Source organism: Diadema antillarum, unplaced genomic scaffold (assembly GCF_040938485.1).
Source record: "Diadema antillarum isolate AM-2024a unplaced genomic scaffold, OU_Dant_1.0 scf00000199, whole genome shotgun sequence".
Lineage (NCBI taxonomy): Eukaryota > Metazoa > Echinodermata > Echinoidea > Diadematoida > Diadematidae > Diadema > Diadema antillarum.
The window spans coordinates 734,841-750,125 of NW_027271088.1; the positions used below are offsets into that span (position 1 = coordinate 734,841).

At 38.4% G+C, this 15,285-nt stretch overlaps 1 protein-coding gene across 1 annotated transcript; it reads left to right on the forward strand.

The window, feature by feature from the left end:
* The first annotated feature begins 516 nt into the window (after positions 1 to 516).
* LOC139723763 (uncharacterized) lies at positions 517 to 8,865 on the forward strand. The gene is made up of 5 exons (XM_071634975.1): positions 517 to 756; positions 1,575 to 1,902; positions 5,637 to 6,106; positions 7,389 to 7,822; positions 7,999 to 8,865. Exons 2-5 carry the CDS (start codon positions 1,575 to 1,577, stop codon positions 8,444 to 8,446), a joined length of 1,680 nt encoding a protein of 559 aa, XP_071491076.1. The 5' UTR covers positions 517 to 756; the 3' UTR covers positions 8,447 to 8,865.
* The last annotated feature ends 6,420 nt before the right edge of the window (positions 8,866 to 15,285 follow it).

The following is a 15,285-nucleotide window of genomic DNA, read 5'->3' on the forward strand; positions in this document are numbered from 1 at the left end:
TAGCCATCCCCTTTAAGTTCAAGTGGATGTATTTCATTTCTAACAAACAAATAATTAGGAATACAATGAAATGCTCGTATATACAGATAATGTTACGAAATCAGTAAAACAATGCGATGAACATAATAACATGTAATATGGACACAGGTAAATTATCAACAGAGATACAAATCAATGTTATATCATTATGGTAAAGGTTGCATGTATGTATTTAGTAATCAGTTATTTTGTTTATAAAGTACATTTTCTTTTTTACGTTGAGAAGAATGAAGTCATGATATATCAAGAGTCATTATGTCTAAGGGTACGCATGAGGCTGGGGAAAACCCCGTTAACTGAGTTACATCCCCTATGATAATTTCCTTATTTCAATTTCAATATCGATGCCTAATGTTGCGGTCGGAACATAATAGCAGTTTATTGACGGATGTGTGTCCATATATACTGGTCCCATTGTTATCACAATGCTATATTGCCTTACAAAGGATTAATCCAAAATACTCTTGTAATCTCAAAGCGAGCCCCGTGTGCAGACCTTCAACTTTGATTTTTAAAAGCGTGCGCGGATTAGGGCAATCTCAATAATCAGTGGTGGGACCACGAAGGCAAGACCATTTTTCATGTCAGTTGAGTTTTTACTCAGTGTTCGAAGTTCTTCGCCAGCCACGCTCTCCGTATAGAAGCCTTTTGACTTCAGGTGATAGGCCTATACGTCACAGTCACACACTTGGAATTGTTTTACAACAGTGAAACGAGGTATGCTGTCAAACACATCACGGTCATTCTATGTGAATTTAACTTGCCGCATATTATCAGAGCGTAATGAAGTTTACAGAGTTATTTCATTCGAAAGTACAGTAGTAAACATGTTCGATTTATATTGTATTTAGGGGAGGCTATTGTAGATATCCGCTCTGCGTATACATGCAGTTTTCATAGTGATAGGAAACTTCACGCCAATTTAAAAGAAAGATGATTCCAACTTGAAATATACATATTATGGTCAAAGCTCTTTGATAATGATTCATAACCATTACTGGGACGGACACAATTAAAAGGGCATCATAAATATTTCGGATTTGTTTCTGTGGGTTTCACCTACTATATCATTCTGAAATTACGTACCATTCGAGGATATGGCAGCTTATAATTTCATAGAGCCTATGTACGGCTCCTTAAACATTAAGTTTTAGCCATAGTACTGTCTTTTCATTCAGATTCCACGCTTTGTCTAAATGGATCGATGCTAGAATGTAGATTTGCAAATATATTTCTCAGCTTTTATTTTATTTTTGTTTTGTTTTCTTACGGGAGGCATGATGTTTAAACGTCGACAGTTTGTCCTCATCTTGAACTCGTAATTGCAATTTGAGAAAAAAAAATGACGTGCGATTTTGTTTTTCTGGTACACCTGGCCCAGATATGCTGCATGGGCTTTATATCTGCTGATCAGAATTAGGGCAAAAGCGCTCATCAAATGTCCTATCTTACTAACGTTGGCATTGAAAAAAAAAAAAAAAACTAATCATTTTCAACCATAACTTCATTTACTGTTCGTTTTTGTCACTATATAGATGGGTAAAACGTCGTCAAAAGTCGAGGCTCTGGACACTGTGTACGAGAGGGACGTTGCCAAAGCAATTGACAAATATCAAGTTCTTCGCGACTTGGACCTTTTCGTGCTGGACAACTCGATCCGGGAGAGCACTGTGGGGCAACTACGGGGCCACACCCTGGAGAACAAGTGGGAGATCTATGAAGAGGCGAAAAAGTGCGGCTTTAAACACACCGTCGTGGCCTCCTTCTCCCACATGACCCGCGTGGACGATGTTTTCATCAAGCAGCTGAAAGAGAAAGGGGAGGATCCCGAAGGTCTGTGGGCATTCTCCGAGATAACTGAAGGTATTCATTTTTCAACAACCAGGCATTGTGACCTATTTCTTTCTTTCATGTAATACAATGTATATCTATATAGTTGCTTTGCATGTTAGTGAATAATATTGAAATAAGAACAGGACATAATTATAGAAGTTATGTACATTTCCCAGTTTTGTTCGCTGTCTTTTTTTTTAAATAAAAGAAATAGAATCAAAAGGGGCGCGCCATTCCTTAATTTTTTTTTTTTTTATATAAAAGTGTGCATGAAGAAATCGCATGGGATCCATATTTTTGCTTGTCTGCTGATGATACCCGGAAGTGGCACGTGAATTATTAACTGCTTTGCGCTACCACCACCCCCCGAACAGAATTTTCTGGATCCATCCCGTATTTATATACATAGCAACCTCTATATCATACGAAAATGAAGGTTTGCATATTCATTGAGTACGGCCTATTCATAATTGATGCTAACTTTCGTTTTTATAGCATCATCCTTTGGGAAAAAAAAAATCAGTAGAAATTGGAGAATGTTTGAAGGGTATCATACGATAACGAAAGTTTGCACACTCAGTGAGTGCGATCTATTCAGGACTGATACTAACTTTCACTGTAATAGCATCATTCTTTCAAACATCAATAGAATCATATTTGAGAGTGTTTAAAGGGTTTCTCTCGCTCCCAATCCGTAAATTCTAGGATAGTGCCGGGAAAGCTTCGTCAGACCCAAAAATAGAGTTTTGGCGAAAAACTGTACACTGGACAACTTCCCTTTGTTATAATGATTCCAAATTTAGAGATATATTGAAGAGGAATAATTGTTATTTCCGAAAAAAAAAAGCTTGTATATAGGCCTATAGAGCTGAATGTTGAATTCTAAAGGAAAATCAGGTCGTTGGACTTTTTATTAGTTTTATGATGCATGGTCACATACTATATCAGAGGTGGATCCAGGAATTAGGCAAAGAGGGGGTGCCTTTACAAAATTAAAGGGGGCACACGCACCCCTCGATCCTCCATTTTTTGTTTTTATTTCTTTTGTTTTAACCAAAAATAAAGGGAGTGTGCGCCCATTGCGCTCCCCTGGATCCGCCACTGTATACATTATATTCCTTGCATGTTTTGTAATTATATGTATTGTTGTTTCATTTCCATGTCATTTGTGACTATCATGGAAAAATAATTAAATAAAATAAAAGATCAAGCAGTTATTTCTTAGTCAATTTCGGGATGCGTTTAGTAAAAATTGCATACCATATTTGCTGTTCAGCATCAGCAATTTCTCACCCGTTATCAGAAATAAGAGCAAAATTTCTTTAGTTAAGAAGCATCGCGCTGATCGCGCTGATTTTTTTTTTTTTTTTTTTTTGGGGGGGGGGGGGGGGGGTTGTGTCCGCACGTGCAAAAAACTCGAGTTTTGTAACCCGAACAAAACTCGAGTCTGTAATTGGTGTAGGTGTAAATTCCCCTATAATGTTTATGAGTGCGATGGTTCCGAATATTAGGCCTACAGGGCGTTCAAATCGAACGGTTCTATTCAACGACGCGACCCATCTTTTGAAGCCAAAATATTTTAACGCACCTCGCGTTGCAACGAAACTGAACGAAAATCGGGGTCGTCCCACGGCCTATCACAGGCCTGGTACTGTATGTTGAGGGTTGATGAAGTAACAAAAGGCATTCTACATTGGGAAATCGGGTGATTTTCAGCATGTACACGTATGGTCGGAAATCACTGATCTCTATAATGGAAGAACAAAGTAATGCAGCGGCTTGGCGGAGCTCTGCGCTCTCAGAGTGCTTCTATCTCTAGGCCAATATCTCGTATTTATACTGCATCACGTGATGTTATGCATCGCGACTATACTACTTACCGCTGGTTTTTGTCCAGGCTCTACCTCGTTTTTTATTTCTTTTCTATGATTTTGCTACGTTAAACATACTGTACTCATTCACTCTCTCTCTCCCTCTCCCCTATCCCCTATCCCTCCCTCTCTCTCTCTCTCTCTCTCCCTCTCGTTCTCTTGATACATGTCGATGAAATGATTATTTTTTTTAACGAAATGACAACATTATAACTAATGAACATTTCGTCCACGAAACGAAAAGATAATTTAGAGGACGAAACGGTCATTTTGTCGACGAAATTACCAATTTCGTAACGAAATATTCCATGCGACACTTAGCGCTCAATACTTTTTGTCCATGGTTTCATTTTGTACGACCTTCGTGAATTCGGGCCATTACGTGTTGTTTTTCTCACTTAGTATATACATTTACTGCAATGTCTGAACCGGTTTGAACCAGCACAATGAAACACACGCGCAGATCATAATTAGTCCCGTTCCATCACGTTCGTTACCAGGAAGAGTAAACAAGTTGTCCGTTCCAAGATATTTCTCAATACTTCCCAGTCTCTTCTGAAGGCACGAAATGTATAATTTTCTAATATTGTCTGAACTATACCACTGTCATTATACATTGACTCATATTGTTATTATTGCCAGAATGACAACGGCTCATCCACTTGCAGCATGTGGCTCATCCGACCCCCAAACATGCATTCGAGAAGAATTCGCTGTATCCCTGTATATTTGTGGGCTTTTTTCTCTATGTCTCGGTTGCACCCATGCTCCTCATTTCAATCTGTAGCTCGATTTTAACTGGGTTCGACAAGCTTGCTTTTAAGTATGTTCCTTCACATTTCTTTATAGATTGACCACTATAATGTTTGCAATATTCTTTGTATGTGTCCTCGCTGGATATCATTTATTTCGTTTTGTAATTATGCTTAACCCTAGCTGGATATTATGTATTATTTGATATTCTTATATTTCATGTATTTCAATTGTCAAAGAGAAATATGAAAATAAAAGTGAAATTGAAATTGAAGATGCAACCTGATGGTCGAATCGTTGAATCGATGCCCAGTATTTGCTGAAATCACCTACAAACCATGCTTAAACTCCGTTCAAAGATCATCAAAGAAAGACTTATGAATTTCCACAGGTTTTTGTTTGTTTGCTATAGTTTGTTTTCAATGTATAGACAAAAAAAAAAAAAATGAAAATATAGTCGGCCTGAATTTTAAAGAATGTGGTGTCCAGCCTCCAAATAATAGTTGGTTCAGACGAAGATCCTTAACTTCAAGTTAAGCTAACTTCGAAGATAAGCTCGGAGTAAAGTACTGTGTAATCGCACTTGAAGTTAATGAAGTTAACTCGATGTTATCAAGAAACACGAGATTTCTCAAGGGTAACGCTGTATATCACGAGCAGGGGGATCCCCATATCAATTCCCCAATTTGTACTTAAAGGACCGTGAGTTCACCCTCATCATTATACGTAAGGATTGAGAAAATGCAGTAATATCAGTTGAACACATCAGAGGAAGTTTGAGGAAAATCAGACGATCCGTCCAAAAGTTCTGAATTTTTGAAGTTTTAGTGCTGCCATCACTGGATGAAAAGACGGCTGCGGCCTCTGATGTCTGTGCAGAACGATGTAGTCCCCATAAAGAAAATGTAACGGGAAAAAAATCAACATAATATTTAACCTGTACGCATGATGACAAGAGAACTTAGCTTGCTTCTTTCAGAAGGCAGGGGGAATGATATTAATTGTCATCAACAAACGCCAGAAACAAGTCGATGTAACCTACAAAGATATCAAGAATCAGGAGCTATACTTGTCAAGTTAGTGGTGAATCATGCTTTTGTTTTGCTGTGTCGTGTTTTTTTTTTTTTTTTCATTGAACAGGCACAAAAGACAAGATACCGGACACTACAAGCGTTCCCATAGGTATCCGAAAACTCCAGCAAGCCGGTCTGTACAGCGTGATATTTGAGGTGGACCTGGGCGACTCTGTATATGACTTCAACAAGTTCTCCATACGCGACATGTGCGCATTGCTCAGCAAATGGAACAACTGGTGCTATGAGAACCTCAGTTCTAAGGCCAAGGTGATGTTTAACTTCAGAGATATACCCGACGCCATGGCTAAACACTCTTTCCGACTCTTTGAGGTGGTATCCTTCCTTGCCAAACTGCCGCCAAATCGACGTCCTTTCGGCATTTTGTTTGAGGAGCCCAGAGGCAAATCCCTGCCCGAGGAGTGCGGTATGTGGGCGCGGTACATCCGCAAAATCATGGACGACAACAAGTGGAAGGGACATCTACTGGTTCATGTCCATGAAAAGTTTGGCTACTGCGATGCAACTGCGCTACAGGTGAGTCGAATATTCAAGCAAACAAAACGCTGGAGATGGAAGTAAAATAAATACACTTGTATGTTAGACTTGATGGATGGGAGTGCAAATCTTCTTTAAAATGGGCTACAATCAGGCTCCATAGACCCGTCATCCAAATCAAATAGTCTACTGAGAGATTCGTAAGTATTCGTTAACGATAACGATTTTGCATGCAGGTAATGGTTCCTTAAATCGTTTTTATTCAATCCACCTTAATGTATTATGTTTCTGAATTATAGCGCAATGTCCTACATAGAAGTATCCTTGTATCCTTGTATGCCATGTTGTGAAAGGAAAAAAAAAAATAAATCAGCCAGCATAAGCGGAAGCAATTCAAGTCTTACCATATTATCAAAGGTAAATCACTCTAAACACAATACATAAAATTTATTTTTCAAAATTTCAGTTCTTACGACTGTATTATAAAAATTCCAAAACAATTTTTTGGCTTCTTTCTGGAGCGCATCTTTGAATATTGTCCTGAGCTATCGACATATTGGCAATAAGGTGGACTCAATAGGCGTTTTCACATCAGCCCGATATAAATCCAAGCTCGAGACATTTTTCGCGATTGCGAGTTAGCGCGCTATTTCATTTCTTATTCGCATCAGCCCGAATTTTTGTCGAGCTAATTCGACAGCCGAGTATGTGCAAACAGCATTAGTAATGTGTGTGCCCTCTCAAAAATTCCTCATGATTTGTGTGCAGTTTGCCTCGATCGATCGGGTCACACACGCTAGGCATAATGGGATGCATCGCGCTAATTTCTCGAGTCGTTTTCACATTATCAAATAGCGCGCTATACTATCCCGCTATTTCAGAAATTTCCCGAGTTGGACTCGAGAAATTTTCTCGATCAGAGCGATACAATTAGCGCGCTAATTTGTGTTCACATTATCAAATAGCGCGCTATTTCGCTATCGGGAAAATTTCCCAAGTCAGAAAATAGCGCGCTATTTCGAAACATCGGGCTGATGTGAAAACGCCTATTTAGTATCTCCTCTAGTCGAATAAATCTGCATTCTAGACTTAATTCAAGGCAATAAATCACTATGAATTCATATCATTTCGGTCACTGTTAAGATGCTTTCCATCCAAATCGTTGACTCTGAAGGTTGCGAAGATTGAATTGAGATGAAAAAGTGGTTATTAGTGTATAAATGTGCATTCCTAATCATGATACCAGACAGTTTGCTATATTCAAGTCGAGCAAAGAGAGACAATTCCGATTAATTTCAGTCAAATCAAATCCACATTAAAGGCTCTGATGGATGGTGCAAACGGCATCTGGGCCAGCGTTTGCGCGGAAGGCGCTTCTATGGGTAATGCTTCATCCTGCGTCACTTTGATGAATCTTATTCGCCTCGGCAACAAGAAGGTCCTCAAGAACTACAACTGCCCCTCCCTTCGTCAGGCCGCCATCAACGTCACCAAAATCACAACAGGGACAGACCCACACATCAAGCAGCCGATTTTCGGCGCGCGCGCAGTCGATTTCGTTTACGACCTTCAGCCTGAAGAGTTCGACTTGGCCAAGTTCTTTGGTGAGAAGGCACCTGTGAGAATCACCACCCTGTCCAGCAAGGAGATGATCCTTCAGAGATTAGTTGACCTCTTTGGAGAGAATCCACAGTTCACCTTGGAATTGGCCTACAAGATGAAGGAGCTGATTCTTGAAGATCTGCGGACTGGCAGGTGAGAAAACCCACTGCAAAGTTCATCATAGTTATGCAGAGAATTGATTTGCTAAATAGGCCCATACACTATATCTGTTGTCAGGAACTTTGCCATTTAATTCAATCTGACTTACTGATTGCTGTTGGTAAAACTGACAAGTCTCTTTCTTCAACTTTTTGATATCTATATGGTAGGAAGGAAGAGTACATGAGTATGGTGGGTCTGGCTTTGCTGTTCGATCGAGCTGGAGGAAAGATGGACGAGAGAATGAGAGATGCCATAGATCAGTTTCAAGTAAACAGCCCACATGCCAAGAACCTGCTGGCTAAAGTCCGCGAGATTTGGGATGAGTGGGATCTGACAGAAGAAGGAAAAGGAGACGAGATGCTGCAGTTCGACTCTTTCTACAACGGCTTCATGGCGCCCTACTTCTCCTGCTATCGCTGTTCCGACACCAAGAAGGCCCTTTCCGCCATCGATATGGACAACGACGGCATGGTGGACTGGAACGAATTTGAGACGTACTTGAAATGGGCGCTCCATGAATACCCAAACATCGGTGACGTGGAAGAGTTGTTTGATATCACCTTCCGGAAAGGAATCATCCCGGCCATGCAAGATGAATTCTTGAAGACAACTTAGTCTTGTGTACTTTCAAAGAGATAATTGCGGAATATTATGCACTGTGGGTTATTTAGAAAATGTTGATTAATCCTTGTGTTTCGTCATTAGCATTCATTTTCCCACACTTTGAGATTGGAAGTTTTTTTTTTTTCGATGGCCAGTCTCAAAACTTTCCTGCAACCTTGATCTATGTTCTAGATTTTCCCTTGAACTGTTTCCTTTTATGCTCTTCATGGTTTCCCACTATATAGGTTTTCTGCCAACTAGCTTGAGATGTAACACTTTCTAAAGTAATTTCTTCTTCTTCCATCTCAGCTTGCATGTTTTCAAAACAAGCTACTCCAGCACGAGACCTACAGACTATAAACTCTGTTTTCTTCTTCTTATCCTACACTGTTTAGTGATGCCCTACTCATCCAATTTGCAAATTACTATCTTCATCTCAGCTAGCTTTGACCCCTCCTCCCCCCCCCCCCCCTTTGTCATGGGTTTTGCGCTGGCCATTTTCACTGACAATGTCTCAATTACGCCATCAATTTTGGCAGGCAGCCATCAGTGACCCCCAGGTACAGCAAAACTTCTCCACAGTTTCATAATCGCTGCCATGGTTTCTAGGACTACACGTTTCGTCGAGTGCATCTCTGTGGGACCATACCCTGGCATCTCTGACAAATGAACATCTCGCTTAATTCAATTCTGCGTAGGCCAGCAGATTGCTAGAAATTTCACTCGTGCATCTGCGCTGGGCCCTAGTTCATGCAGTTGGTGCATCTGAGTGAATTTGCTCTCTCTTTGAAAACAAAACAAAACAAAACAAAACAAAATCCGCAGACATGGCAGAGGTATTCTCCTCTTTATTCTGTATCACTTGCATTTGTGGAGATTATGGCGCATGAACAAGGCCTATAAAACCAATTCATTCTGATGACGCTTGTCATAAAGACATCTTAGCTAACATTGCTAATAGCTTGCCCACTCTTATCTGTCAGTACCCGGTCATCTGCGATAGAACTAAATCCTAATCTCAAAATATTCAAATATGATGCAATATTCCTTTATATTACTGAATTGCAGAAATCATGGTGTATGCATACACGTATTTATTATATCATTTTAGAGTTTAGTATTTCATTTCATTCTTAATCTATTCAGCTAGTTTGTGCAAAACATATAGACACAATAGAGATATTCGTATGTCATTAGAAAGGTCGCAGGAGCTGACAACCTTTGATTTAATCCTACCATCATCAGTGTATAGTGCTTCTAAGCTGGTTACCAAATAAAGAGTTTTGCCGCAAAACGGTTCAAAGGGATGGTACAGTATTGGTGGAGATGAGAATTGGACTTTTAACTTTTTGCGAGATACCAAGAAAACACATGATATAGTACGGAACATACCATTTTAAGAGGAATTCAAAGTTTATTTGATAAAAATCGGGTTTGGAATGACAGAAACATCCAAAAACAAAGTAACACGAAGTGATTGTAATAAAGTGTGGGTCCCACACTTTATTAGAATTGTCTTTTTTGGATCTCTCAGCCATTTCAAAACCCAAATTTCATCAAATAAACGTTGAATTCCTCATAGAATTACATGCTCTTTCATATTTCATAAGAGGTTTCTCATTATCTCAACAAAAAATGTTAGAAACCTGAAATTAGGTCTCAACCACAACTTATACAATCCCTTTAAGCGTTATTTTCAAGCATCTCAAAGATAATGTGTTCCATCGTCAAAAAGAGCAAAGTAAGCCTTTCACGTGATAAATATTTCACTTGTTATGCAACTACGAATTTTGTAAAGTTTGATTAATAGTATCTTTTATTTCCTTATTATTTTCTTTGTATTTAACAACTTTAATTGCAAATATCTGAAATTATTCAGAATGGAGTCAAATCTTTTTTGCAATCAAATACTTCAAAATTATACTCATCCGTGTCTAAAACACACACACACATAAAAGCATCTGTAATGTTGTACGCGAGCACATTGCTTAATAAAAGCGATATAGCAATGATCGATGCATTATAGTTTTCGTGGTGTAATCATAATTATTTTCTGCAGAGGTGCTTACAAATCTTAGGAGGGTCTTTTCCTCCACTGACAAAAAATACAGAGGGCTTGATAGACCGGCACTATAGATATGAGACGTATTTGATGAGGACACTCCAGCAATACTCAAAAGCGTCAGTGACGTGGAACACTCTTGTTAAACAGTTTTAAACATTACCTTCCGGAATTATTCCGGCTATGCTATGTTTTGTTTTGTGAAATAGTTTGTTGTTTTCTTGCAGTTAAGGATGTTGATAGTTACCAAAATTGTATACTTATTTCTTTATGTACCTAGTGAGGCCCCAAATATTAAGCTTTGCTTACAGGTATCCTTCTGTATGGTAGTTTGATAATAACAATGGTAATAATAATAGTATTGATAATAATAATAGTTATTACTATTATCATTATCATCATCATTATTATTATCGTTATTATTATAATTGTTATTGTTTCTTCTTCCAAGATATAGCCTATTCAGTTTTGCCACCGCTCTACCAGGGGGCCCTGCCAGTATGAATACCCTAGCTAGCGTTGCCAGGTACCCATTTATACACCTGGGTCGAGAGGGACATTGTAGGTAAAACATTTTGTCCTGTTAGGACGTAAGAACTGAGCGGGAATCGAACTTGGGTTCTCCGATTGGGAGTCGAGAATCCTATTCACTTTGTCACAGCGCAGTGTTCTCTTTTTTCATATCTCTATATATCTCTCATGATGATTTCCCTTTCTCTCATGTAAAAAGATAGCCTTAAGATATGATGAATCGATGTGTATTGTTTCTAAAGTGATTTGTCGATCTTGATTTTGTAGAGAAACAATACGTGAAATAACTTGAATGAAAGGTAACTTTCTTACTAGACTTACTATATATATCTTTAACTTCAAGATTTGTAGTTGGGATTTTCTACAACATTAATGCCTGTGTTGAGTGTTTGTCAATTACATAGGATAAGACATTACATTGTAAATGATGGGTATTGTATATTTCGTATACACAGTATATACGAAATTCGACACTTTATTTTTCATATTTATTCTGTTACGTTTTCATTAAATAATAACAGCATTACTATAGATACAATAGAAAGGAATTGGAAGTCCGTCAAATATGGCATTCCCGTGTATATCAAAAGTCGCAGGGGCTAACACCTCCGGATGACCTGAAAAACTTTGTGTTGGATATTAGTAAACTCTCTTACTGAGACGCACTCCAACTGCACTCCATGTCCATGGCATTTCATATCGTGAACAAGAGAAACAGTTTGCATCTTTCAAACAAGTTTTTACCACGCTAAAAATGATGAATTAACACGTTAGCGATGACACCTAATACTTAAAACCCTAATTCTTTATTTTATGCGCGTCCGTAGTGTTTTGTTTGCAGTTACGTACCAGGCTGTCAATAAATATTTCAGAACCAAGATGCACACTTGTTATCATCTCTGAAACTATATAGGCCCAATGTACGAAATAATGCCAGTTGACGAAAGTTTTTGATATTCCATAGATATGTCGTCGATTTGTAGTTTTTGTTTAAGTAGTACATGTATCCTGAAAATGGGTAAATCTGCCCACTCCCATCATTATTAACCTCCTTTATTGCTTATCCAATTATTGGGACAACCTGTAAAGATACGCAGGATTTAATACCACTTTTTTTTAGATGGCGCTGTTTATCCTGTCGAGTTCGTGGGTCTTTTTTGTCTACAGTGTTGTGATTGAGGTTCCTTTTTGTTGTTGTTGTTATTGTTGCGTAGGGCCTGTTAAGCTCGTGGGCCTATATTTTACCTAATAGCGTCTAGCTCATGAGCCTTATTTGCCTAGTGTCTAGCTCATTGTACATGGTGTCGAGATCGTAGGCCTTGTTTACTTTTGATATTGTCTTGCTCGTTCATGGGCTGTATATGACTCGTGGGTGTTGTGAACCTTTCTCATTTTCCACGAGATGGCCCACTCCACATTCCAGAGTGTTTTCAAAAGGTGTCTAGAACAGCCTGCCTAGCAGCAGCATGATAATGCCGACGCATTCGATAGTGCTGTAGAGAAGTATTGCAGTGCAGAATGTTGAAATATGAACATCTGCCAAAGGCAACCAGTGGTGCAAAGGCATGTAGACCTAAACCCCTATAAGCTATAATCGCTATAGGAGATGGACGTTCGAAATAATTACCACTGAAATAAAATGACGACTAGCATGAATTACAAAGAAAAGAGCAATGAAATGTAAAGAAAGATAATCAAATGAAGCAATGGTATCATTCAATGCTTTGCTAAATTCCCGATAAAGAAAAAGAAATAGAATAGAATACATGTAAACCAAGAGAAAAATCGTAATCAAGATAAAGAAGAAGTATGAAATAGATATCAAAAAATAAGAATTGTACATAGTATACGTAAAAACGACAACAACTGCAAAGATAGTATGAGAATAGTATAGCAGTGTTAAAATGTTAAAAGATAAAGGAATGTAGTGTAATTAAATGGAGCTTGAACTGAATCTTCCTTGTACGATGTTGCGTCTGTTGCATTGCTGTTTTCGTCCCTTAGTTTTCTATATATATATATATATATATATATATATATATATATATATATATAATGAGTGGGAAATCGGACGAGTATGTGTGTAGGCCAATATGTTTGCTTTTGTTTGTGTTTTATTCCTCTCCATCGTTCCTTTGTTGGGTACTGGTTGGGTATACACGACTCAACGAATGAATAGTGCCTGCATCAGGTTGTAACATTGTAAGATTAGTCTGAACTTGCTTTTCTTTTTTCTACTGAATGATTACTGTTTATAATGATGTCCTCGAGTCCTCTTCTAGTAATATAGTAAATAGAACTATCTTTGGTAAGTCTAGACACTCTGGTTTCACATCAGTAAATGCGCAAACGAATACGCATTACATCATCTAAACGCCTTTGACCAAAATTGAGACAAACACGCTCCAAACAACTGAGAGAAATACAATCTACCGACTGACTTGCTGTGCAGGTGTATGCATGCAGGGATGGGTGAACAGGTACAAAACATAGCCCCTTGGCCCTATATGAATGGAACTGAGACAGAAGGAATAGATGAATATAATGATATAATGAATAAGGGCTAGCGAATGTACATGCAGGAGAACGTCAATAATGGATTAATACCTAATCTCATAATGTGGACCTTTATGGACATGGGCCTTTGAAACATAAAGAATAGTGAAAAAACAGAAAAGTGAAATTTGCATTTAAAGAGGTTACAACATTCATAAAGAAACGAATCTTTGAACCAGTAACATACAATAGTTCCATGTACAATACTGAATACAGAGGTGACTAAAGTGAATACACCAGTTGTGAGCGCGAATCCCTTTTGGCAAATTTGAACGCTTGAACTGTAGTCAGGTGTCCTTCCTTGACTGCACATAGAGAACACAAAAGACATTTTTGCACCTTTGGTTACTCTTTGGCGAATTCGAATGTCCATTGTGCATTTTTGGCTACCCTGTGATGTTCATGAATGACTTTTTTTTTTGGAGGGGGGGGGGTCCATAGCCATCCTGTCAAAATGTCGAGCATTGTGTCTCTGTTTGTTATCCCGTGAGAATGCGTTGAATGTTTCTTGTATATTTCGTGATCTCTTATCAGTTTAATTCTAAAGATTCATCTATATTTCCATGCCTGTTGAAGTTTAACAATGTATTTTTTTTTTTGGGGGGGGGTGTTAATCTGTTGAAAAATATGTGAATTGCTCAAACTATATAATATATACAAGCAGTGAGTAGATAGATTGGAATATAAACATGATTTGGCTTTTTTAAGTGATCTAGCTTTGCAAGCTCCGCCTTTTAGTGTAGATGGCTCTGTTCCACCAATACATTTACTTTTTGCATATAGCATTGCAACGTATGCATTGTTTTTATTCATTGTTTCATGTATATCATAATTATTGTATTTAAAAAAACTAATGGCCTACATTACTTGCAAATTGTTAACAATAAACATGTATGATTAAAATAATGATGTATAAACTTTCTGTACTTGCAATATATCTTTCTGTCTGATGAAAATAAGGTCGTAATAAGAATTGAATTGAATTGAATTGATATTTTCTATCATGTTTGCTTGAGATATAGGGCCTACTGCTTGAGTTAATATTGACACAATTCGCTTCGTTTCGTTCAAGAGATATAGATGAATCCATAGTATTTAACTCATCTATCATAACATGAAATATGCAAACAAACATGCAATGCCTTTTTACGGGATGCACCGCCAAATGGAAACAAAATGTTCGAGATTTTGACTGAATGGATTCAATGGGCCAAAAATAGACTATCAATGCGGTGCCCATAATGGAAACTTCTTCGTTACGTTTCATCGCCTTTTATTAATATTTGATATAGGACATTCTTCTATACAACGTCGGTTGAGTGGGTGTGACGGGTATTGTTGATGCTACCCCCATTATAACCATTCTCTTTCCAAGGACACATCTATGACAATGCACTTGTAATAGAGGGTACCCATTCTCCGCAGAATTTCAACTGAACGTTCACCGAACAGGAGGGCAAGCTGAAGTGGTCGTTACACTAACGTTAGACCGGCTGTGCACGTCAGTGGTGTTTTACTCTTCGGTGAACCACCGAGAGGTTCCCCGGTGAACCTCTCGGTGAAAGTTTCAGTGCCGTCGTTTCACACTGCTCTCGGTGAAACTTTCCCCTAGACGGGTTTTCTGCTCGCAACGTGGGTGATCTTATGTACTTGAGTTTGTTGTGCATCTGCGATTTGGTTTTTTCGATCCCATGTTCAGCAA